Here is a 27,439-nt window from a genome sequence, read left to right on the forward strand (position 1 = left end):
CTGAGGGAGAAAGGGAGTAAGAAAGTTGCTCAAGGTCACGCTGCAAGCCAATGGCAGATCCAGGAATTGGACCAGATATCTACACTCCCAGTTCTACAGCATATCCACTAGTTCCAGATCCTTGGACCTCCTGTTGAGAAAGTATCCATGTTTCTCAAATGGCATGCACTAGAAGTGTTTATTATTTGTACCATAAATAAGAATCACCATTTTTAAGTGGAGGGTACACATGCAGCTATTTTGTATGAAAATTACACAAAAAAGTGGCCAAATCTTGGCCCCTCACATAAATCTCATGTTAAAGGCTTTGAGTCGAGGACTACCACAGGGTTAGGAGGGGATTGAGGCAGGATATGGGCATTTGTTGAACTTCACCACAGCAGTTATTGCAGATCACAAGCTCTACTAACTACAAGCCCAGGTGTTCACACCTCTCCCAAATAAACATTCCACCAACGGGTTTGTAGCCACTGAATCAGTGCAGCTCACAGATCCACTAGCCACTGCCTGACCCACCCAACTCAGACTATGTCTCCCACGTGCCTTCTCCTTGTCAGCTACATCAGAGCTGGGAGAATCCATTTATAGGAAGAGGGTAGTTAAAAAGAAGGCCTGCATGAAAGGCCAAAGTGCAAACCTTTGTTGTCACAAGTGCTAACAAATATCACAAAATACCACCTTTAACTAATGCTTTGTTAAAACCCGTATTTAGCTGACTAATCACTTATTGCATAAATTATTGCCTTGTTCACCTTTGAATTGCTACCACATGTTATGTTAATAAAGATAAAAGGGTTTTAAATATTGAGATGTAGAAATCTGGTAAGTAAGCAGTTTCAAATCCCAAGTCATCGGTAGGTTAGGTTCTTCATCTGATAATGTACCATCCATATTCTAATTAGACACCACTCCACAGAAAGCCTATACCATAATACTCTGCCAAACATGACTGGTATAGAGAGTAAAGCCTCTGTGAGCCATAAGATCTTCTCCACTGTTATCACAGAATGGTAGTGCTCACCACAGACTGCTTGAACATCCCAGTACAACTTCCTGAACAGCGTGGAGACTGCCCTGGGTCCTACTTCCGGAACACAGTAACACTGACACGACAAATGGCATTACCTGGCTCTAATATACGACCTTTTAAAAATTCAGTAGGAGTTTTTAAATCTTTAAAAAGAAGGTTTAAATTTTTAACCGAGTTAGACGTATATATTGAAACTTGATACAGTCACAATTCAAATCATGTTCTTACTACAGCTACTTTAACTTTTAAGTTAACTCACTAAAGTTGGAAAAAAGTTTTTTCAAAACTTGCAAGACAGGATGCTGAGATACCAAAGCTGGCAGCAAGTGCTGAATCTAGGCATTTATAAAGCATGTACCACAGCAGAACTTAGGTGTTTTACATGAACAAATATTAAAAAAAAATAGTGATTATGCCCCAAAGTGATAGTCAATGCTCCATTCTACTTTCACTTCAGCTACATTTGCAAGCGCTGCCACTTCATGCTGTCACTGTGGCTATTTAACAAATGCTTGGGCAAAGAATCCTGACTTCAAGACAGTAAGTGTTGAACTCTTTCTGCTCCATTCTGGAGACTTGAGTTGTCTGTTGCGATGGTTCTGCCTCTAGCTCTCGTGACCTCATGGCTTTGGTAGGTGTAGTGTGCCAGACAACTGAAGTTCTGGTGGTAGGCTGCAGAGGGGGAGGACATCTATGAGATAATGTGAACCTATTCATTAAGGGCTTTGTAGATCAGCATCAGAACCTGGAAGTGAACAAGGAGTCAGTGCATTTTGCAGACACACACTGTTTGGCTTGTTTTACTTCAGGGATAAGCTGCTGGGAACTTTCTGCCTATTCCCACATAGAAGCAATTACAACAGTCCAACCTGAAGATGTCCAGATACTCCACAAAAGCTAGATCCACTGTCTGAGGATTCAGCAGTCTTCTTGCTAGCCAAAGTTGGAAAGCATTTTTAGTGACCATTACCTGGATGTTCAGGATCAGAGATGAGTTCAATGTGACTCAAAGACTGCATCCTATCTTGATTAGCAGCAGGTCTTGTATCAAATGAAGGCTAGCCGTTCAATGTTGCCTGGATTTAGTTTTATCCATGTTTTTTTTCTTTCAGATACAGAATGGCTAAGGGCAGGCCTTCACGCAGGTAGTGATCAATCTATCGGGGATTGATTTATCATGTCTCATCTAGATGCGATAAATCAATCCCCAAACGCGCTCCCCGTCAACTCCGTAACTCCAGCTTGCGAAGGCAGAAGCAGAGTCGACAGGGGAGCGGCAGCGGTCGACTCGCCACCGTCCTCACAGCCAGGTAAGTCGACCTAAGATACGCCAACTTCAGCTACGCTATTCGCGTAGCTGAAGTTGGCGTATCTTAGGTCGACCTGCTCACCCCCAGTGTAAACCAGGGCCAAGAGACAGGACTGTCTGCACTGGGTGAAGAGTACACAGCTGTATATTACCTGCATATTGCTGTTAAATAAAAGCAGTGATTACACTGATCTCTGCAAACTTCTGTGCATGAGCTGTTGGAAGGGTTGAAACTTTATCGTAAGTATTTTGCTTGTCAAATGAACTTCGCTACAAATCTCCAGCACTTATTTTATAAAAGGAGCACAATTCTAATTGACTTTGAAAGCAAATCATTTGATCCAAAGACTACTAGAAAAGCCAGAGAACATGGGAACATAAGCAACTGTGCTAAGGAATACCATTTTACGATTACCAACTGGGCACTGTTTTCAGTGCTGCTGTCCCTTGGAAGGGCTGCTCTTTTACATTCCCCAGCTTCCTATGTTGCATTTTATGGCTCACTCACAACACTTTATACATCCACATACAAAATAGTCTGACTTGTGCTAAGATTCTATTAGAGATTTACTACAAGGAATTTTTGTAAAAGGTCTTTTACACTTTACAGTTTGATTCTAAGATCAAACTACTTAACTTTAAATACTAAAATTAACACAAAAAACATTTCCTCTGTATACTATACTCCTATTTGTATTCCGAGTTGGTGCTACTATAGTTACAACACTGTCAGATGAGGTTATAGCTGTGAAAAATTTCAAATGGGTTTATTTTCAAAGTGTGTTTATGAGGCTATGAATCCTACCTCTAGTATTAATAAATTATAGAAACAAGCAGTGTGTACAATCGCACAGCTAACACACAATCTTATTTTTAATTTTTAATAGAAGCCCACCCCGCACCATGGACTTTTATCGATACATTCCCACTCACACGTTAACCAAATGTCTCCCACCCAGCTGTCCAACGACCTCTGCGAATATACACAATCTCAAACTGGGCTCTCAACTCCCAGTGACAATATCTGCCTCCCACTTCAGAAGCTTATCCATCCCAAGCAACCATTCCCAGCTTTCACTGCTCTTTAGCTGCTGGCTGATATTTGAAATATAGTAAAATTTACCTTCAAATAGTTTAAGTGCCATTTTACAAAGTGTGTGTGTGTGTGTGTTTGTTTTTCCGGAAAGGCAGTGGAAGTGGGGATGTAGGATGAGGCTCTTCCAAGTCTTTTCCTTCATTTTCTGTCAAATTCAGCAAGTGAGATGTATCCTTTAGAAAATATTGTATTTTGATCGAATAGCTTTACCAACCCTCCTGACTCACCACCGTAACCCAGAACTATCTTGGTTCCCTAAGCTTAATCACAAACAGCAACTAAGCAACCACCCAAATAATTATAAATCACATGCAGGGTTTGCAAATGATTTACATTTTCAGTATTTTAGCTAAATTTATCAATAAATCTGGATATAAAACCTACCTCACCTGCCATCTGATTTTCCTTTCTGCTATTCTCCTAGTTTTCTGTGTTTAACAATGTAAATGAAACAGCACTTTCTCTACTTTTGCTGTAAGAGAATAGCTTTAACAAGCTTCCTCAGCCTCTCTCTCCTATTTATCTTCCTCTCCAGTATCCCCTTCTTTAGCTTGTACTGCCTCCTCCTAATGGCACACAACTAAAAGTTAAGTGGATTTATCATATTCTCATTTTCACTTTTAACCTCATTTGCTCAGTGTGAACACATCAGCCTTCCTCTTTTCACTTGCAATTCTGAGTTTGTGGTCATCCCCAACTCACCCTTGCCCACAACACAATATACTGCCTGCTTCCACTTCCATGTATTCTCTTTACATTTATCACAGCTGCAAGTCTCAGCCCATTTCTGGTCACAGTCCTCTTTCAAAGTGCTCCTTGTCATGGTCCTGAAAGGTTTGCCTAGAAATTCTGCCTGCCTGACCTGGTAAGGTACTCGACCATAAACCAAATCCTAGATAAAAGGATACTTTTATATAGGTACAGAACATAGGTCTCTAGTCTGACATTTTATTCCCAAATTGTATATTTCACCAAATGCTGGCAGCTGAGGGAACAGCTTCCCGGAATTGGAGACAGCGACAGTATCCTGTGACTATGCATCAATTTGCAGTCACTACAGAGGCTTCTACACACTGAGCTCTCTAATTCATAGACGTATTAGAAGAAACAAAATACACTGAAAGATATGGGTGGCTCTGTCTGAACAGATGTCACACAAATAAAATTACTTTGTCACACCCACAGAGAGCAAATAGAACCACATACATACTTCCCCTCAGCTGTGGTATTGTAAATGCCAGGCACTAAAATAATTCTTCCTCAACAAGTCAAAATGGATAAAGTATCTTCTGAAGTATTGCAGATGTGACTGCTCAGCAAATTCCTAGCACTGAGGTGTTTCCTCCCTTCCCAATTCCTTTAAAAAATAGTCATGTGTACTATTACAGTTGTTGCTTACCCACTCCGACATTTCAGAGTAGCAGCCGTGTTAGTCTGTATTCGCAAAAAGAAAAGGAGTACCGGTGGCAACTTAGAGACTAACAAATTTATTAGAGCATAAGCTTTCGTGAGCTACAGCTCACTTCATCGGATGCATTTGGTGGAAAAAACAGAGGAGAGATTTATATACACACACACACACACAGAGAACATGAAACAATGGGTTTATCATACACACTGTAAGGAGAGTGATCACTTAAGATAAGCCATCACCAACAGCAGGGGGGGGGAAAGGAGGAAAACCTTTCATGGTGACAAGCAGGTAGGCTAATTCCAGCAGTTAACAAGAATATCAGAGGAACAGTGGGGGGTGGGGTGGGAGGGAGAAATACCAGGGGGAAATAGTTTTACTTTGTGTAATGACTCATCCATTCCCAGTCTCTATTCAAGCCTAAGTTATTCATAGATATTCATAGAATATCAGGGTTGGAAGGGACCTCAGGAGGTCATCTAGTCCAACCCCCTGCTCAAAGCAGGACCAATCCCCAATTTTTGCCCTGGATCCCTAAATGGCCCCCTCAAGGATTGAACTCACAACCCTGTGTTTAGCAGGTCAATGCTCAAGCCATTGAGATATCCCTCCCCCCAAAAAATAAATGTACTGTTCTTCATAGAATATCAGGGTCAGAAGGTTATCTAGTCCAACCCCCTGCTCAAAGCAGGACCAATCCCCAATTTTTGCCCCAGATCCCTTAATGGCCCCCTCAGGGATTAAACTCATGACCCTGGGGTTTAGCAGACCAATGCTCAAACCACTGAGCTATCCCTCAGTTAATTGTATCCAGTTTGCAAATTAATTCCAATTCAGCAGTCTCTCGTTGGAGTCCGTTTTTGAAGCTTTTTTGTTGAAGTATAGCCACTCTAAGATCTGTGATCGAGTGACCAGAGAGATTGAAGTGTTCTCCAACTGGTTTTTGAATGTTATAATTCTTGACGTCCGATTTATGTCCATTCATTCTTTTACGTAGAGACTGTCCAGTTTGGCCAATGTACATGGCAGAGGGGCATTGCTGGCACATGATGGCATATATCACATTGGTAGATGCGCAGGTGAACGAGCCTCTGATAGTGTGGCTGATGTGATTAGGCCCTATGATGGTATCCCCTGAATAGATATGTGGACAGAGTTGGCAACGGGCTTTGTTGCAAGGATAGGTTCCTGGGTTAATGGTTCTGTTGTGTGGTGTGTGGTTGCTGGTGAGTATTTGCTTCAGATTGGGGGGCTGTCTGTAAGCAAGGACTGGTCTGTCTCCCAAGATCTGTGAGAGTGATGGCTCGTCCTTCAGGATAGGTTGTAGATCCTTGATGATGCGTTGGAGAGGTTTTAGTTGGGGGCTGAAGGTGATGGCTAGTGGCGTTCTGTTATTTTTTTTGTTGGGCCTGTCCTGTAGTAGGTGACTTCTGGGTACTCTTCTGGCTCTGTCAATCTGTTTCTTCACTTCAGCAGGTGGGTATTGTAGTTGTAGGAATGCATGATAGAGATCTTGTAGGAGTTTGTCTCTGTCTGAGGGGTTGGAGCAAATGCGGTTATATCGTAGCGCTTGGCTGTAGACAATGGATCGAGTGGTATGATCTGGATGAAAGCTAGAGGCATGTAGGTAGGAATAGCGGTCAGTAGGTTTCCGATATAGGGTGGTGGTTATGTGACCATCGCTTATTAGCACCGTAGTGTCCAGGAAGTGGATCTCTTGTGTGGACTGGTCCAAGCTGAGGTTGATGGTGGGATGGAAATTGTTGAAATCATGGTGGAATTCCTCAAGAGCTTCTTTTCCATGGGTCCAGATGATGAAGATGTCATCAATGTAGCGCAAGTAGAGTAGGGGCATTAGGGGACGAGAGCTGAGGAAGCGTTGTTCTAAGTCAGCCATAAAAATGTTGGCATACTGTGGGGCCATGCGGGTACCCAATCGCAGTGCCGCTGATTTGAAGGTATACATTGTCACCAAATGTGAAATAGTTATGGGTCAGGACAAAGTCACAAAGTTCTGCCACCAGGTTAGCCGTGACAGTATCGGGGATACTGTTCCTGATGGCTTGTAGTCCATCTTTGTGTGGAATGTTGGTGTAGAGGGCTTCTACATCCATAGTGGCTAGGATGGAGCTTATAATCTGCCAACTCAGCAGCAAAATTTATTTCCCCATGGTCTCTCTTTGGATGATTACTAATCAACAGTAGGTAAATTAAACAGTTTTCTTTCTCCTGAGATTGGGGTTTTGGGAAGATATCCAGAAATATTTGACAAAGACAAATCTGCACTGATTAAAGAAAGCAACTTACTAGTTTAGTCATCTAGTATCTGTAAAACCCCAGAGGGAAAAATTGACATGCTTCGTGTGAAAATGTCAGTGTTTATCACCACCAGAGCAGACTTCACTATGAACTACATTTTACAGCTGCTTAATGAATCTCTTCCCCAATAATTAAGTTACTTAATAAAATAAAACTAGCTTCTGTGACAAGAATACAATGCTATTTCTGAGATGGCTTCAGTTTCACTAGAGAATGAAGGTCTTAAAACAGGGAATACAGAGAGGTAAAATATACTCTTCAAAAACAGCATTCATGAAATAGTTAAAATCCACAGCATAAACAAGGATTAAAGACACTGCAGCAAGGTTATCTCAGGTCATCTCAATTCTGTTTTGTGGCTGATGTTGCATTAAAATAGTTTAAGATAAGAATTTGGTACTAGGGTACAGGCAAATCTTACCACTGCCGATAATAGTGGGAGGAAAGCCATCATTCCTCCCCACCCCTTCTAGTGCAAGTTTAAGCTTAACTTTCATACTGCATGTGACTGATAAAGCAGGAAGAAGCTAGCAGCTTTTAATCATGAACATGACTTACAGATCAGTCTTATGATAAGCATGGCTTCCGGACAGATTTACAGCCAATAAGCACTTGCTTGATTTCTATTGCCACACACTCAATAGAAAGGTTTGGGTATTTGGGTTTTTTCCCTTTTTTGGGAGGGAGGGGAGTGGTGGGGGGGAAGAATCTCCACTCATTCCATACTGTAGAGCTTTCTGAAACACAACCACATCTTTCATAACCTGAAATATAATTAGGTTATTTTATTATGCAGAAAAATGCCAAACAAATAAATTGGTTTTTTTTTGAATAAGCCCCTTTTAAAGGGAAACCAAGACTTAAATTCACATCCCAATTTACAATTAATACAGTGCAGAATGAACTTCGATTTGTACGGCCCAAGAGCAAAAAAAAAAAAAAAAAAAAACCCCAGCTTTCAAATACCTGTTCAACTGATCAGTAATCTCTCAATACACATGCAATGTACTGAAGCTCTTCTGCACAATTTATAACTACTTCTTGCATTATACCTGCATATAAGTAACCAGTACTTGGAATACAAAGTCATAATCTTCCAATAACTCCCTTGAGAAAACAGAATCAATAGATGCTTAAACAAATGCAAGCAAGAAAGCTTAGATCAATTTCTCCTGGACCATCCTGTAAAATCATAACTCACAGTACACAGTATTTATACCAACATAAAGTCTGCTGTAGCTTAATACCAAGTGAACAGTAGTCCTTCCTCCCCCTAAGCAAAAAAACCCCAGAACATTCTGGTATGAGTGCTCTAGGGCAAAGGTTTCTCTTGTGCCAGTTAGGTAATGTAGCAGAGAAGATTAATCCCTACCCCACTGAAGTTTATCAGTAAGAGAAAGGCACCTGCTTCCAAACAATTCTAGAGGAGCAGGTCCCAGGTACCCCGGGTATATATTTCCTATCTCATGCTTTTAGATGGCCAAAGCCCCTTAAAATAATTGAGGCATAAGGAATTGGCCAAGCTGGGTTAAACTTTGTAGCTCCACAGAGACTATACCTTCTCATTTTGGCTGTAACCCTGGTTATAGAGAGTTGTGGATCTTAGAAAATCTGTATACCCATTTGCATAGTATTTAATGCATGAGAAGCCATGGGCACTGAAGCTTCAGTTAGACACTGTGCAAAAGTGCAATACCAGTCTGAAATCAGGAAGAAACTTATAGAAAATCTTTCTAAATGACTTTAAAATAAACCTACATTATCAGTCTGCCAAGTCTTTGAGAACTCCAAATACTCTCGGTTACCTAGAGAACTATTCCACCTAACGAAGATGAAACAAGTGGGGAATCTGACCTGGCAAGCACCTTACATAGCGGGGGATGTCAAATTGCACAGAGTTCTTTCTCTCCACTTGCTGGTTTGAATGAAGTATATCCAAATGACTGGGCTGGTACAGAAGGATATTTGCTTTTTTAAATAACAATCTAATAAAATCAGATTATTTTCACCAAATTCTGTTCTGTGACAAACAGCACCATCTACTGACTAGCACACACTAAAAAAACCAAATGAGTACTAGTCCACTTCAAAGCTATCCTCCTGTTTGAATTTTGACAAACAGTAGCCTCATGCTATTCTCAACGAAAACCAGGGGAACTTTGAAGAGTGAATAGGTTTGTTAAAAATAAACTCAGATGGTCTTTACTTAACATTACTGAAAAACACAAAACCAAGCTCAAAAGCTTCTGTTTGCTGTCTGAACCAGGTATACTGGAATTGCCATACCAGATCATACTGGTGGTCTGTCTGGTCCAACAGTCCAGGTCTAGAAGTGGCTAGTATTTAGATGCTTCAGAGGAAAGTGCAAGAATTTCTGTAATGGACAATTATGAAAACCTGTCCATAGGAGAAGGGTTTTTTTCCCCCAATCTGCAGCAGTTGCTGGCCTGCTTGAAGGAAGAGTTTCTCTTTATAGCTTAGCAATTCCCTTTTATCCACTAGATGATGACATGCTCAGAGTTGTGGGCTGGAGATTCTTCTTCTTTATAGAACCCCTGCTGATTTACCCCATCTAGATCAATAGCTCAACCTTTCCAGACTACTGTACTCCTTTCAGGAGTCTGATTTGTCTTGAGTATCTCAAGTTTCATCTCATTTAAAAAGTTATTTGCTTACAAAAAAATCAGACAAAAATATAAGTGTCATAACAGTATTATGAAAAATTGCTTACTTTCCTCATTTTTAGTGCATTATAAAATAAATCAATTGGAATATTAATATTGAACTTACATTTTAGCATATAAAGTAGTATAAACAAGTCATTGTCCGTATGAAATTTGAGTTTGTACTGACTTCGCTCGTCCTTTTTATGTAGCCTGTTGTAAAACTAGGCAAATATCTAAATGAGCTGACGTACGTACCCCAAGCAGAGAACCACTGATCTATATTTCTTATTTCAGTACTGAGTGAATTGGTTGAAAATTTAGAATTCACTGATTTATATAACTTTCAGAATCCTTGCAACACTTATGGCAAAGTGCTCTTCCATTGCTAGGAATTCTAGGTCACCTATTTCTACTTCTAAGCTTCTTGCATTGGTATACAGGCACATACAGGTTTATTTATCAGGTTTAAAATTTACCTCATAGCACACATCATGGGTATTTTGCCCCTGAACTGTCCCACTCATTTCAACCTGTCCCTTCTCCATTTCAGTAGTAATTTCTGTCTTATCTTTCACTACCATATACAGATACTCCTTTATGTTTATATGGAATTCTCGGTGTTCCTTACATTCTTAGTAGATATTACTGAGACCTGACTGCTCCTTAGACCCTGTGGGTCAGTTCCCTATCTTCCAGTTTAAAAACATCGAACACTTGCCAATTTTCTGTGCTGTTTTCACTTCGATTCAGGGGGAATACATCCTTCATTGTTAGCTTTCCTCTACCCCAAAAGTTCGTCAGTGCCATATAAACAAACCCTCTTTACATCACCCAACACAGACCTTGAATTTCCTCATCTAGCTGGTCCTGTGCAGGGAATCAAAAGCATTTGAACCTACAGACTTTTCTAATCTGAATTAAGGTGTTAGGACTTCTATTCTATCCCCCCAAGTCAATGGTAGTAATATGTACCACGATAGGCTCCTCCCAACCACTCACTAGAACTTTGTCTACATGTTTTGAGAGACTGACCACATATACATATGGCAGGCAAGGCAGCAAATGATTTTCATTGTCACCACCTTCCTGGGTATAAATATTTATAATACCAAGGACTTTCCACCATATGGTCAGAATGACACACACCACTGACACCTCTTTCTATCCAGAAAGACCAACCACCACCAAAAAGCCCTTGAAACAAATCAACTTAAGAACAAAAACAGAAGTACATGAACAAGATTATACACCCAGGCACCAAAGAAAAGGAGACGTACCCAAGACTCCACCATAGCATTAACTATAACAACTCTGAACAGTCGTGTTATCCATCTGTGTATCCAATCCCTTTTTTGAAGCTTGCTATGTTTTTACCCTCAGTGACATCCTAGAGCAACGAGTTCCACAGCCTAATTATATGTTGTGCCAAAACCTTACAAGTTTTGAAGCTGCTGCCTTTCGATATCATTGAATATCCCCAAACTCTGGAGAGCTGATGAAAATGGAAAGAAAAGGCCCCCTATGAACTCATCTCCAGAATGAAATAATTGTCTATACTGAGCTCCTTGTCTCTCCAATACCCTGGAACCAACACAGCTACAACCCTGCAAATGCACTGAGCATAAACATTCACAGTTACAAATACACTCTGGGTTTTAGGCACAGCAGTTAATATAAAGAACAGGTTCAAAACTGTATGAACGTTTTGCCCTCGTTTATCCATAGCGAGCCGGCAGATACCGCCCAACACTCGGGAGGGAGCATACATGGGCCCCTACTCAGTACCACCCGCAGCAGGCTTTTAGACACTGTTGGACAGTAAGTTTTTGGGTTACGCCTCCAGACTGAAGCTATTCCTGTGGGGTAGAGTGGGGGAGAATGAAGGGCACTCTGCATCAGCAATGTCAGAGCAGATTGTCAGAGGCTCCTGGAAAGAAGGGAGGGAGCACTGTGTACCACAAGTTTAATAAAAGGCTGCTTTCTACCAATACAGATTCAGATGCTTTTATTAATCCATTCCTGGCAAGATCACCTTAACATTAACGCTTCTGTCAAGGACATACCAAGCACCACCAAGATGAAGAGACATATCTTGATTCTCCTCAGTTTTCTGCGTGCCACCCTCCCAAGGCCCCTGCAAGTCTCCTCATCCCTTCCTTCATGCCAGAGTCCCACGCTGTCACCCCTCATGCTAGGATCTGTGCTCTCCACCCATCTCCAGATGCCCCCCTCCCCACTTCAGGTCCCTGCTTCCAATTCTCCCAGCCCCCTTGCATTTCCTTTAGGGTTCCAGATTTGCTGTCCACCAGTCACCAAGTCCACCCCTTCCATATCTCTGCTTCCCCTGAAGATCCCCACCACTACCACTTCCCTCCACCACCTGTACTCCCCAGTCCACCCAACAAGTCAAGCTACTGCCTCTGACCTGTACCTGTACGTAGCAGGGGGCCACAGGAGACAGTCCTCTGCCTGCAGCACCAGGCAGAGTGGGAGCCTGCTTTTCCTGTAAGTCAGGCTTTTCCAGTGTTCCGAATTTGCACCAAAATAAGGAGATTTGTTCCCACTGATACCTAGAACCTTCCCTGGAATGTGGTAATTGATGGGAAATAATAGCATTCCAAAGTTATCATGTTGCAGACAAAGATGCCATCAAGTTGAGCGTTAGATCTCACTTCACTCAGCCGAAAACATGCAGTTTAACACACTTACCCGGATCTAAACATGTAAATTTGCAACACTCCTTTGGGTCTTTGCGATACTGCTGACAACCCTGGGGCCGTTCACACAGGGCTGCTACACACATCTCCGGTTCCCCATTGTGACAGGTACAACTCAAACAGGGGTCGTCCCCTTTTGGGGTGAAATAGTAGCCTTCATCAACAATGTTGTCTTTGATATCAACACAGGTCTGGCCTGGAACAGAACAGAAATGTGTATCAATACCTCACCAGAAGAAATCACATGTGCAACTCTTTCTGCCAGAGTAACAGGCACCCAACTCAATCTGTTATGTAAAATTGCTTAAAAATAAGCAAAAGCTGGAAATGAAAAGACAAGTACAAACTGGATTGTTTACATTAAAAGAACTGTGAAAAGCAATCCTCAAGGGTCATGGTAATGCCATGGGCTGGCGTGATAGAAAGCTGAAAGATTCTAAACATGCAAGATTTTTTTATTTTTTTGTTTTTTTAATAACTGAAGTAATCAAAGTGTTTTATTTAGTCAGTATTAATAGGATGTAGCTGCCAATCTTTTAGACATTTCTTATCTGAGGATCATTGAAAGAAAGAGTAGGGCAAGTGGACTTCTGCTCCTGCCATCTCCTGGGACCCATAAATGCCACCGTTGGACCTTTGACTTGGCCTGATTAAGGCATCTTTCAGAATCAGTAACCAGGAAACCAGATAGTATTATGACCTTCACCAGCTTTGGCTAAATTCTGACCACCTAGGATGCAAGTCTTCAATTCCTGCTATCATTCCTTCCCTTACGTATTATTTTTTCCCCCCAACTTATCTCTCTCTCTCTCTCCTCTTTCCTGTCTCTCTTCCTGCCTTCTGTCTATTGACAGTCTGCTTAGCTGAACAAGACAACTTCAGCCATTGAAACACTGTGCTTAGAACTAGTGACCAGAAAGGCAAGCTAAAAACAATGCCCTTAAAACAGTCAGATGTTAGAAGTTTGGCAGGTCTCAGGAGTAGCAGTCAAGACTATATGCTGTGCCTGCAATTTCTCAGCAACAGCAGAAAGCACCAGAGATAGAAGTTATTTTTCTCCTTCCTTTCTGTGAGAGTTAATCTTACTTTGTTACAAAAGGAAGCAGGATCACACTTCAACAACAGCTCAAGATGATCTAACTTTTCTCCCAAAAAGGGCCACTGATACCATCCATCTTCAATGCCATCTGAAAAGACTGTGAAGCACGAATGTCCCTCTAAAAAGTCGACTTTACACAGCTTAAGAGAGGGAATAAGGGTTACTGTTAGAATGAAAGCCTTACTTCTTTACATCCAAATGCGTTAATTGTTTTTTCTACAACTGGCAACCAATGGTGTTAATCCTCCACTTAAACAGGCAACTAATTCAGAGAACTTTTGCAGCTGTTTGAAATTCATTGATCCAGGACAAGAGGCACAAAGGACAAAACAGATGTCTACTCAGAGCTCTGCGTATTTATAAGTCATCTGTACAAACATTTTTATTTGATTATCTGCATGGTATTACAACTTACTCCTTTTACAGAGGAATGAAGACTTCTCATAGCAGTTTTCAGCGTACCAGCTGTGTAAACCGTGGTGCCGAAGGGTGGGTAAATGGAAACACTGAAGCTGGGCACAAAGAACATTTTCATTTTCAGACATAGCCGTACCAAAGATAGGATCCGGGGGCAAGAATACTTCTGAGGAACCTAGGGTGAGAATTTATTATTGGTGTGAGCAACCTGCAGGTTTATGAAGCTTTAGACACTCTAGAGAGCTTTTCATTTACTTCATGCACAGCCAACTTCTAGTACAAGGCAACTATCCTTTAATTTTAGCAATGCTCCTTGAGTTGGGAGGAACAGAAAGACACATCGCTGTATCCCAAGATAAGACGTGTTTGTAAAGAGGAAAGGCTGCTGTAGCTACATTATAAACCATGTTTAAGGTACCAAAATGTCATTTTATACACTCATGTAATCTTATTCTGAACATGAACAGATCCTGATCCCACTGCAGCTGCTTTGCTCCAACCCACCCTGCAATGCTGGTTTGGTTATCTGAGGATTCCATTATCATGGAGGAATCCCAAGTGAGAGATCTGACAGCTCTTAAGATGCCCAGAGTGTAGCTAGGGAAATGGCACTATTGTGGTTTCTTGGCCATGTTTGGGCTGATCCCTCACTGCTGTAATGGCCCTCTGGAGTCATTGACCAGCATCTTTATTTCTCCCATTCCCCACAATTGTAATGGGCTCCAAGCCAGGCCTGAGAATCTAACCCCATGTTTTTCATGCTAATGTTGTCACAAGGTAATCTCATTTTCCCACATTTGTGTATTTTTTTGGGCACGAGGGGCAGTTGTGGATTAGTGGATTGAGCACTTGGAGTCAGCATTCCTGGACTATTTCTCAACACCACTGACTGCAAGAGACATCATGCACATAATTCAAGGTCTTTGTGCCTCACCTACCCTGCCTGTAAAATGGGGATTACGCTTACCCATCTATACTAATCCCTTTCAAAAACTATGAAAAAATTGCTGGGAGTACAAACAGTTTAAATATTATACTGATCAGGCCTGTCAATCACAGTTAACTCAGGCAATTAACTCCAAATAATTAATGATTAATTGCAGTTTTAATCGCACTATTAAACAATAGAATACCAATTGAAATTTATTAAATATTTGGGATTTTTTCCCCATTTTCATATATACCTGTATTCTCTGTTGTAACTGAAGTGTATATTTTTTATTTCAAATACTTGCACAGTAAAAATGATAGAAATAGTATTTTTCAATTCACCCGATTGATACAAGTACTATAGTGTAATCTCTGTCATGAAAGTGCAATTTTAAAATGTAGATTGTGTTACATAACTGCACTCAAAAACAAAACAATGTAAAACTTCAGAGCCTACAAGTCCACTCAGTCCTACTTCTTGTTCAGCCAATCACTAAGACAAACAAGTTTGTTTACATTTACAGGAGAGAATGCTGCCCACTTATTTACAATGTCGTCAGAAAGTGAGAACAGGCATTTGCATGGCATTTTTGTAGCCGGTATTGCAAGGTATTTACATGCCAGATATGCTAAACATTCATATGTCCCTTCATGCTTCGGCCACCATTCCAGAGGACATGTTTCCATGCTGATGACTCTTGTTTAAAAAAAAAAAATGCGTTAATTTAATTTTGACTGAACTCCTTGGGGAGAGAATTGTATGTCCTCTGCTCTGTTTTACTCGCATTCTGCCATATATTTCATGTTATAGCAGTCTCAGATGATGACTCAACACATGTTGTTCATTTTAAGAACACTTTCACTGCAGATTTGACAAAACGCAAAGAAGGTACCGATGTGAAATTTCTAAAGATAGCTACAGCACTTGACCTAAGGCTTAAGAATCTGAAGTGCCTTCCAAAATCAGAGAGGGAAGAGGTGTGCAGCATGCTTTCAGAAGTCTGAAAAGAGCAACATTCTGATGCGGCAACTACAGAAATTGAACCACCAAGAAAAACCAACCTTCTGCTGGTGGCATCCAACTCAGATAATGAAAATGAACATGCATCAGTCCACGCTTCTTTGGATTGTTATTGAGCAGAACCAGTCATCAGCATGGACACATATCCCCTGGACTGGTGAAGGGAGACACGAATTTTTAGCGCATCTGGCAACGCCGGCTACAACAGCGCCATGCGAACGCACATTCTCACTTTCAGGTGACATTATAAATAAGAAGCAGGCAGCATTATTTCCTGCAAACATAAAAACTTGTTTGTCTGAGCAACTGGCTGAACAAGATGACAGACTGAGTGGACTTGTAGGTGATAAAATTTTATATTGTTTTATTTTTGAATGTAGTATTTTTTTTTTAAAACATAATTCTACATTTGTGAAGTTCAACTTTCATGATAAAGAAATTGCACTACACTACTTGTATTAGGGGAACTGAAAAATACTATTTTTTTTAATACAGTGCAAATACTTGTAACCAAAAATAAATATAAGTGAGCACTGTAAACTGTGTATTCTGTGTTGTAACTGAAATAAATATGCACCGGACCCTTGCTAGAACACAGGATTTGGGATCCAGGCGTGGTACCGCATTATAGCAGGGACCGCGTTAAAATGAATTGCAATTAAAAGTAATTAAATTTGGGATCCATGGCTGCAACCGCATTATATGAGAATTCACGCTATATAGATGCACATTCTAGCGAGGGTCTGATGTATTTGAAAAAATGTAGAAAATGTCCAAAAATATTTAAATAAATGGTATTCCATTATTAACAGTGCAATTAATCACAATTAATTTTTTTAAATCACTTGACAGCCCTAATACTAATATAAATCACCTTTGTCTGTTAAATTCAGATTTGCTATCTGTTTATCTCTGAAGAGATTCAGTATAATTGAAATACAGAACACACTGATTAAATGTGATTCATGACACAATCCAAACATGAATGTTCCATATTGGCAACTTCTCTAATTTATAAATTTAATGGCAAGCGAAAGTGATACAGATAATGTAGCTGGAGATTAGAGCTACCAAGTGTGTGTTTTGTAATAGAGTCAACAATTTCAAACTTAGATGCCTAAAGTTAAGGCGTCTAAATTAATATTTAGACAACCAAGCGTAAGTGGCCTGATATTCAAAGTTGAGGGGCACAAGGACCCTTCCATTGACTTCCAGGGTCAGCAGCTGTGAAAAGTTAGACCAGTGCATATGGATTTAGGAGCCCAACATTAGGTACCCAGGCTTGAAAATGTTGGTCTTAATGCCCTGACTCCCATACATCATCATATGGTTAAATGATAAAATGATCCTCTAATACAACAGTCTGCTGAAGTAGCATTTGACCTGATGGGAAAGATTTCTTTTATGAAACTCCTAAGAAAAGAGAGTCCATCCACCAAACTATACAGACTTGTCATGGAGCAAAATTTTCAAAAGTAGCTAAATGAGGACTTTCGAAAATGAGACTTAGACACTTTTGAAACTTTTCCCTGTAGTCTACTTTTAATAGACTTTCTTAAAGCAAGGTTCTATGGCATCAAGAAAACATGAATTGATGCCACCATCTGACAAATGAAAAGTCAGAATTGTAACTAACTATTAAATGGTACACATTATGAAAAAATAAAGTTATAACTGCTCTAAATAGTTTCACCAGCAGATGGTAGTACAGTCAGCTTCCCAGTAAAGAGCAATGACATTTCCCTTCAAGAGAAATAGAGATCTGTATTTTTCCTGGGTGTTATAGGCTAACTGATCATTTATGGTACTTTTTGTCCATCAAGAGCCATGAATTTAATATAAAGAGTTTGCAATTTTCCAACCCCCCAAGGAATACTGCAGTGCTGCTCTATTCTTCTAAAGCAACTGTGAAAGTGGCACCTCCTGGCCCAACAGAAGTGCTCTTATGAATAGTCAAAAAGAAAAGGAGTACTTGTGGCACCTTAGAGACTAACAAATTTATTTGAGCATAAGCTTTTGTGAGCTACAGCTCACTTCATCGGATGCATTAGTGAATAGTCTGAATAGTCAGTCAGATCTGCTCACTTTTGTGGCAAAAATAAATTTAAGTACTTTGATTCCTGATGGCACTGTAAAGCTAAAGTTACTATGGAACAGTTGAGCTGGATGTTACTTGGGCAAGCTATTCGCCTGGTTTTAAGCTGAACTGTCCTGATTTTGTATGGTTTGTCCCCTGCCCAGTTCTATCATAAAACTAACTGGATGTGGTTTTATAGGGTATCATGCACAGAGGATGCCATTTTGCAGAACACACCATCTTACCTTCAAAGGTGTGATGTTGAATACATGGTGTGTATGAGGTCACACCAGAGGAAGTGAGGTAGCAAATTCTGTAAAAAGACATCCTCAGTGTAGCATGCCCTTGCACGCACTGTGCAAGGTCATGCTGGCAGGGGGAGGGACAACTGAGGGGATGTTCTGTATACTGGAGATGCGTCAGTGGCTACCCCATTGCTACTACTTCTTGCACATCAACTTAACTAATGACCAAGTTCTGTTTGGTCAAATTCTGTTTGTCATTTATGTACAATCAGTTCACACACAATGGAGTTACACAGGTATGAGGGCAGAATTTACCCTGCACATCCTCTACTGCCAAAAGTGATGCCTGAGAAGGAAATAAGACAGATTGACTTTAGATGACTTTGCAACACTGCCTATTAGAAAGCTTGTTTTCCCTTATGTCAAGGCACCAGTCCAGCAGAGCATTTAAGAACGTGCTTAATTCTACACAAACGAGTGGACTCATTGACTTTAATAGAACTACTCATGCTGAAATGCTTTGCTGTACTGGGGCAGTGGACATATTTGATCTGAACATTACTGCAACAAACATCCAGGGTAGTTTAAAAAACAGAACCAAAAAGGCCTACGTTCACTTTTCAGAGTACAGCTGTTTTTGAAAGTGAATCAGCTTGGCAGTCTTGCACTGGCAGAGCATTTTGTTCAGTTGGATAAACTAAGGGAGACAAACTATTTATAATCAAGACCAGTGATACTCAAAAGTGGTGGTCCGCGGACCGGTGCTGGTCCACGAGCCATCAGCTGCCAGTCTGCACGCACACTGGAAAAAAAAAAAAAAAATGCCAGTCCCCTACACCAGATAGCTTGAGAAGCACTGATCTAGACAACTGTACATCAGCATTTCAGAAGAGTTTTCTTTTACATTTTAAAAAAGTTTTAAGGACGTTTACAGCTATTAGAGCTGTAAACTGACCACCTTGCAGAATGAAGCTTTCTGTTTGGGTATAAATAGTATAATGTAGGTGTAAGCTTCCTCCTACCCATGAGTCAATGTGCTTTATCATTGTTCTGGAGAAGGTATAAATGAAATCATATTTCAATCTCCATTTCAAACGAACAATTTGAAAATTAAACAAGAAGAAGAAGAAGAAGAAGAAGAAACAGGTGAGAGTTTCGCTGAGTTTTGAAGAGTTATTTCAATGAACTCTGTATCAGAGGAATCAAATAGTACCTGCCATATGGAAAATACTGGCCTGTACAAACTAGACCCACTTTAAAATACCAATGTGAAACAATTTTGTCACTCACTCTGGTACAGACACTTATTTCAATATCTACCTATTTATGATACCTATTAGTTTCCTACACCTCCATAAAAATTAAATTGTAGATTACTTTTATGTAGTATTCACTTTGGTGACACTGCAGATTTAAAACTCTGAGATTGCTCAAAGCTTAATTGTGGAATTTCCTGGGCTAATAAGCTATTCAGTTGTTTACTTCTTTTTGTAAACACTGAGCCTACTGCAAACAGCTTCTGATTAACATCCGAGCAATAAAAGAGGTAGAAATACTTTCTCAAGTGTCTGGAGAATTGAGTGGCTCTTCCAAAAATGTGGCCAGATTACAAAACAAGAGATGAGGAGATACCTAGGCATTTCAGTGTTCTTTACTCTTTTTACGCTGAAACCACAAACTTACCTCATCACAGCTAAACCTACTTATTCTACAAAGTGGTTTCCCACAGACTGTTTTTTATGGAGATTCTGTAAATAAGATTAACCGTCAGTACATGGAACTACAAAATTCAGCCATATTTAGCGCCCATCTTTCTCAAAGGATACCCCCACATAGGATAGAAATCTTCCATTCTATTATATTTTGCAGTCATTTTGTACCAGGAAATTTCTAAAGCCTAAACTAAAGAGATAGTTACCATAGGCATTCCATCTGATATTGTGAAGCAGTTCTCCCTTTGAATTACTGCAACTTCTCTCCCCCTTGAAAGAAACTATCTTTATAGATTACATTCATGCTTGAGGATAGCTGTTTTGAGCATATGTTTAACTAGCTTTATTTTTAAGCAAGCTGCATGGAAGTCAGAAACTTACCTTTATAAGCCACCTCCCAGTGACCTTCTAGAGAACGATTTCGGTTGGTTATGACATACTGATATCCAACCCAGAACCTAGATAGTTTAAAAAAAAAAAAAAAAAGGCATTTTTAAACTATTCCAAAAAGCAAGAGGGGAAAAATACTACCATAAAAAGGAGAACAAGTAATATAGAACCTTACTACTAAATTTCCTATTTTTCCACTTTTAAATTGACCTAAATTAAATTAAATTGACCTAAAATATGCATGTTCTTAAAATATCTGCCAAATGCATTTCCTGTCTGATGCTGAATTAGAACCGGAAGTAGCAATAGTAACAAAAAAAAGAGTAATAGTACTGGTGACAGGACAGCACAGCAGAGACCTGATGAAAGACCCATGGATAAAATAACGGTAATTCTATGTTTTGGGGCGTAGTCCTCTCTCAAATAGAACATCCTCCCCTCAAACTAAACTAGAGCAGATGTTCAGAGACTTCTCTCAGAATGGCCCTTTCATTTCTATCTCAAGATAGCAATGTTGTCAGTATTATTGGTCTTTTATTGCCCATAAATTTGAACATTCAGTTTAAATATTTAGAGAAAACTAGAACTCTCCCAGTACTCCACTGAAAAACCTCAGCATAATACACACCGCATTAAAATATTTCATTCTTGCTACAGGTTTCAGAGTAGCAGCCATGTTAGTCTGTATTCGCAAAAAGAAAAAGGAGTACTTATGGCACGTTAGAGACTAACGAATTTATTAGAGCATAAGCTTTCGTGAGCTACAGCTCACTTCATGGGATGCATTTGGTGGAAAAAACAGAGGGGAGATTGATTATATACACACACACACACACACACACACACACATATATATACACATATATATACACACACACACACACACACACACACACACACAGAGAGAGAACATGAAACAATGGGTTTATCATACACACTGTAAGGAGAGTGATCACTTAAGATAAGCCATCACCAGCAGCGGGGGCGGGGGGGGGAGGAGGAGGAAAACCTTTCATGGTGTTCACCATGGTGTTCACCCCCCCCTCCCCCGCTGGCAATGGCTTATCTTAAGTGATCATTCTCCTTACAGTGTGTATGATAAACCCATTGTTTCATGTTGTGTGTGTGTGTGTGTGTGTGTGTGTGTGTGTGTGTGTGTGTATATGTGTCTCAATCTCCCCTCTGTTTTTTCCACCAAATGCATCCCATGAAGTGAGCTGTAGCTCACGAAAGCTTATGCTCTAATAAATTTGTTAGTCTCTAACGTGCCACAAGTACTCCTTTTCTTTTTATTCTTGCTACAGTTATTGTTTTCTGTTCAGCGATGCAAAGACATTGAGACTGGAAAAAAAGTTATTTATTTGACTGCAAGCAATCATATGAAGTTTGCAGTTTATTCATTAATGCTGGTTAAAAAAGAAAACTGATGACAACTGGCAGTAGCTTAGTAGTCAAAACCAACAGTTGATCAATTTTTATCATTAAATTCTAAGCAAACTGAACTACCCAATTTGCACAACATTAGCAGTTACTTGTTAATTCATGCAGAAATCAATTTCATCCAATATGGAATCATTATTTTTCCTTCTGACTCACCTACGTTGGTCCTTCCTTCCAAAGGCTCTCTCTTCTAGGTCCCACTCCTGTGCCAGGATGAACCTGAGCTCCTGATCTGTGGTGAAAGTGGCCAGCGATCCATTCACCCTCTGACATGTCTGCACAGCATCCCAGTAGTTCTCCCCATTTAAATACACCCTGTAACAACTGGCTGTGCCCTCATAGTGATGCCATCCTGTTGGGCACTTTCCTAGGAAACATGGAGAATAGAAGGGAAAACCATCCCCCAAAATTAGGATCTTAACTTGAGACAACATATATCTACTAGTTAAATAAAAGTTAGTATATATTATAAATATTTTCAGAACACTAAATTCTCTCTCTCCCCCCACCCCCTCAATCCCACAACTATGAGATGACGTGCATTAAAGAGTATGGTAATGTTTCATGATGAAAAAATTTCTTAACAAAAACTTGTCTTTCTGAGATTTCAAACATGGATTTACTTTTCACCACTTTTCACTTGCACTGTGGTAGCACTCAAAGGCCCTGATCAAGTTACAGGCTCTACCATGCAAGACACCAAACATAAGAGAAAAATCACACATTCCGTCACTGCCCTGAAGATCTTACAGTCTAATATGAAACAAGCAGCAAGAGAGTAAGAAGAAAAAAGTGGGGAGCAGTAGGAAGAGAAAGATATGATCATGCAGTTACACAAGTTAACAACATGCACAACTTGATGCTTCCAAAGGTTTTTCCTTCTTTTATTACAACGTTAAGTAAATAGTATCCATGTTCCCCTATTGTTACAAAACACAGCCGTTAGTAACCAATTACATTTCCTATAGACTTCACAGCAGAAGTGGGTCTTTACTAAGGATGTGAAAGTCTTATGGATTAGTTCAGGGAGGGCAATTTATAAGTAAGGTGAAGTGCAGAAGAAAGCATGGAAATGTTTGTGGAAGAAATGGACCAATGGGCATTAAAGGCTGGCACAACTGGAGTGGATGAGCATCCAGTGGAGAGACTTACAGAGAGATAGCACAATCTGAATTAACAGGAAGAAAGATTATTTTAGCTGTTGCATTTGGTACGGACTGGAAGCAAGGCAACATTAATTCTGCAGCACTTGCCAGGACACAGTAACCTCACTCGTTATTTAACTCTTGCTGGAGCATTTATCTGGTCTCTGTTCATAACCAAAAGGACCTCAAAACTCTTTGGAATCACAGTGATCTCTATCATAAAATAGTGAAATAATACAACTATTTACCATACCCAAGTTCTTTCTAAATTTGCTAAAATTCAACACAGTAGAATATTCATTTTTCACATGCTAGACAATTATCAAGGCTTTTACAGCTCTAAAGTCCTTTTGTGATCTTCCAACCCACGTTTTTAGAATTACTTAATATCTTAAATAAAAACCTGACTAATCTGTAATAGTTCAAATGCTTTGAATGAAATAATAAATACAAGTTGCATGCAATACCATATGACTGACCCAAATATGAAAATGAAGTAACCAGGATTTGAAGAATCACATTTATGTGGAGTTCATTGAAACAGACATAGGTAGTATAGCATAACTGAATCCATGACCTGATAAATCATGTTTAAATCTTCAAATCTCAGTACCCCTCTTCTGCCTGATTTAATTTTAATGAGTGCATGATCAACAGCCTGCTTTCAGGGAAGAGAGGAAAAGTTTTATCCAGTGGGTTAACATAGTTACCACTTACTTCTTGAACTACAGCTCTTGAGCCATTTTATAAAATAGGGTTTCCTTGACTATTTGTCTCTGAAATATAACTGCGAATAAGTGCTACCACAGTGGTGTGAGTTGTGTAAGAACAGATAGAATGGTCTGCCAACACACTTGATTACATGGCAAATTAAGTTATAGCCACCACAACTACTTCCATACCAATTTGTTATAAAAGAATTATTTAATTTCAAAAATCAACAATTTACCAAAACTAGTTAAGTCCATCAGTCCATAACAAATTTTATAAATATATTTTAAAAACCCTGTTTGCTTTTCTTTAATCTTAGTGAAATGTTAATTTTAATTTTGGCTTGTATTAGCTGTCTGCCTCTGTGACAGCTTCTGTTTATAGCAATACCATAAAAAAAAAATAAAGACCAATCAGAACAATGAAAGAATGGTTGAAAAATTTCACTACCGCTTTCAACCTGTCCCCTTAACCATTTATCAATGAGATTCCTCATTCTACAGAAAATGCATTCTGTGTAAAGTCACCACCACACGCCTTACGGACTAGTTCTCCTGCTGGGATCTAGATCTTCAACTCTACTTAACTGCTAGCCAGAAATTGCATTAACCCCCAGAAAGCAGCATTTAAGAAGTTTAACACTAGTCATTTCAGCATAGGATAGGAGAGTTCTCTACTCTAGTCAAAAGGGATTTTATTTTAAATAGCATATTAAAAGGCAAAGCAATATTTTTCTGCATCTTGTTTCCAATAAAAGAAATTCTTAAGCCTTACTTATTTGGATGTTCAGCTCCCATGTATCTGCTTTTAGTTCAGTCTCTCTCACAATAAGAATGCTAGGGATTAAAGACCTAGGCTAAAACAGCCATGCAAAAAGTTGTATACAGTATTCCCATTTACCAAGACTGGGTCATTTTCTGACTGGCAAGTACCTCAGCCTAGTTATCAAGGTTAAGTAAAGAGCACCTGTGCCAAGGCTGGCATATATTCACAACAGCTGAGCAAGGACAGGTTAAAGTGATCAACAAATTTAGGTAACTGACTTCTGAGGGGTTTTTTCTTTTCTTTAGAGGGATAAGAGGTGGCAAATTTCCAAATGCTTTGTTTCTTAAGAACATTTTTCCTTAAAGGCTAACATTCATACTATCAGACAAACTGCTATTATAGTTCAGAGTTTTCTTAAGTTAAATTATTTCCCTAGGAACTCACTGTTGAAAATTTAAAGAATCAAACTTGAATGACTTAAGTCCAATTTTTATCCTGCTATTTTTCTAGAGCAATACTCAAAGTAGAAAGGTTTTATTCCCCACTTATAAATGTGAGTACCTGAACTTACCTTTAATGAGCCAGTTGGACTACTCATGTTCTTTACTCAAAGCACATGCATAAGTCTTTGTAACACTGGGGCATTGGATTAATGCTTCTGTGCTGAAACTAGTCTCTCAAGAGAAATAAGACCAGATTTTCACACCTGCTGAAGACCTGTACTTCCAACTGATGACAATGCAGCCCAGAAAAAATTGAAGCCCATAATTTATAACAGAAAACTGCAATTCTTTTTTTCACAAACCCACCATTATGAAGTACTATTCTATATTAATATATTAGCAACAATAAAACACAAGGACAAAGATGTATTTTAGGGTTCCATTCTCAATCTACCAGGTCACTAGAACTGCTTTAAAATAATTCATGATTACCATGTTATATATATTAGTTTCAGAGTAGCAGCCGTGTTAGTCTGTACGCGCAAAAAAGAAAAGGAGTACTTGTAGCACCTTAGAGACTAACAAATTTATTCGAGCATAAGCTTTCATGAGCTACAGCTCACTTCATAACCTTATCAAAAGAGGGGTATACAAATATTTAGATTTCTGGCATGTATACTCTTCATGGCACTTTAGTTCAAGAAAAGCATGCAATTTAATGACAAACTTTAAAAAAAAAGTTAAGAGTCCTTGGACATTTTTACTGTCCAATAGCTCTGGAACCATTACTTTAAATATTTTTTTAAAATCCTGCATACTGAAGTATTAAGTCTTTGCCTTGAGAGGAAATGGCCTAGTTTTGTGAACTAACTTCTAGGAATTTGAACCAGGTTCCCCAGTCTGCAACTTACTGCTAAACCGAACAGGCTGTGCCACATTGACAGTGTGAAAGCGGGTTGTGTCTCCCCCTCTTCCTCGATTGTGCCTGGAGTCCACATTTTCTTTCCCATGATAAGATCGTTGGTCTCCCGTCAAACCTAAAGAGAAAAGAAACACACACGCAAGGCAGTTTTTCATTTAGCCAAAGGCTAACTCTTTCATGAATGTCTCTCCAGATTTGAACTCAAGACAGACAAATAAAAAAAATGACAACAGTAATTATAGGTTTCAGAGTAGCAGCCGTGTTAGTCTGTATTCGCAAAAAGAAAAGGAGTACTTGTGGCACCTTAGAGACTAACAAATTTGAGTATAAGCTTTCGTGAGCTACGAAAGTTTATGCTCAAATAAAATAGTAATTATGTACTTCAGTTGTACTGTAGTTACCTGTAAGAAGACATACAGAAATTATACAGAAAATGCCAATATGCAACACCTGCCACTGAAAAGAGCCAAACTGTTATATGAGTCTTGCTGATTCAGCTAAATATTTGTGGCTGGATTTCAACAAATGCAGTTCTGCACAGACCTTGACATGCAGAGTTTATCTATTCTTCTTTGCATAGAACAGTCCACGCTCCAGCTGCTCAGTTTGTCAGTTACATGAGCGTGGTTATTAGAGAGCTTCCTCTGTTGCATACATTTTCAAAAGCTTTTTCAAAACTACTAGACAAAATTAAGATGGCTGTTAAAGAAAATCGCCAGACAACAGGCTAACACTTTTCCACTTACTCCCAAGGCAGATGAAGGTCTAATTTCTTGATATAAATATCAGCTCATACATTCTGTAATGAAAATGTTTCATACTTTTACAAAGAAGCACATTGCTGTCTGCATGTCACTGGGGCTCAGCACTTTAAGAATGGGCATATAGGGAGATGTAGTTCCCAGGAGGTGCCATGTGACTATCAGGACTACATAAGGAGGGCATCGCTCAGTTAGGGAGTCCAGGAGGTAGAAGCAAGACCTGGAGGGTGGCTATCAGTCAAGGGAGCTAGTGAGGCCTTTACCCAAGAGGGGCTGGAAGGGAAGTCTACAGGGAACAGGAGGTGCCCACAGCTTAAAGTCTGTTCAAAAGATTTAACTGAATCAAAATAAGCCATTCTTACCGCAAAACTAGAGTGTATATATACACACATAGCCTTTTGAACTGGTTTAACCATATCAGCTTAAAAGTCAATTCAAGTTACACCAGTGAAACGTTCTCATTTAGTCAAGCCAATAGAAGGGCGAAGCAAGAGGCCTGAGGCAGTATATACAATATGCGCTGAAGGCCCAGTGTTGGAACCAATTAGTGAGAGGCTTCAGTTGGGGGCTTCCAGACAGAGTCCTCACTTTAACCCTGCACTCATCAGGGTAAGGACTCTGTTAACCCAGTATGGACAAAAGGACCACTAAAGTAAACCTATGGAGAGTGAAAAAAACACTTTGCCCTTCCCAGGCTCAATAATTGTTGAAGTGTGCCCTGCTTCAAACAGGATAAACAGACTGAGGGCAGGCCTGGAAGCTACTGACACTGGAACTGAACTGGCCCTGTATCAACACAGCAAGAGAACGGAG

The 27,439-nt window shown here is 39.7% G+C and overlaps 1 protein-coding gene across 6 annotated transcripts in view; it reads right to left on the reverse strand.

The window, feature by feature from the left end:
* Window positions 1-27,439, reverse strand: part of DGCR2 (DiGeorge syndrome critical region gene 2) — a 77,959-nt gene that overhangs the window by 9,050 nt on the left and 41,470 nt on the right. For 2 of the 6 annotated variants that reach the window (XM_043497855.1, XM_043497854.1), the window contains 6 exons: window positions 25,855-25,980; window positions 24,510-24,554; window positions 22,036-22,246; window positions 20,431-20,507; window positions 14,063-14,239; window positions 12,541-12,744 (listed from right to left, as the gene is read on the reverse strand). In XM_043497855.1, the coding sequence (XP_043353790.1) occupies window positions 12,541-12,744; window positions 14,063-14,239; window positions 20,431-20,507; window positions 22,036-22,246; window positions 24,510-24,554; window positions 25,855-25,980 (840 nt within the window). Of the gene's footprint in view, window positions 1-12,540; window positions 12,745-14,062; window positions 14,240-20,430; window positions 20,508-22,035; window positions 22,256-24,509; window positions 24,555-25,854; window positions 25,981-27,439 lie in introns of all 6 variants that reach the window. The other 4 variants (XM_038373428.2, XM_038373426.2, XM_038373427.2 and 1 more) reach the window with 2 other exon arrangements.

Source organism: Dermochelys coriacea, chromosome 15 (genome assembly GCF_009764565.3).
Source record: "Dermochelys coriacea isolate rDerCor1 chromosome 15, rDerCor1.pri.v4, whole genome shotgun sequence".
In the NCBI taxonomy this organism is placed as follows: Eukaryota; Metazoa; Chordata; order Testudines; family Dermochelyidae; genus Dermochelys; species Dermochelys coriacea.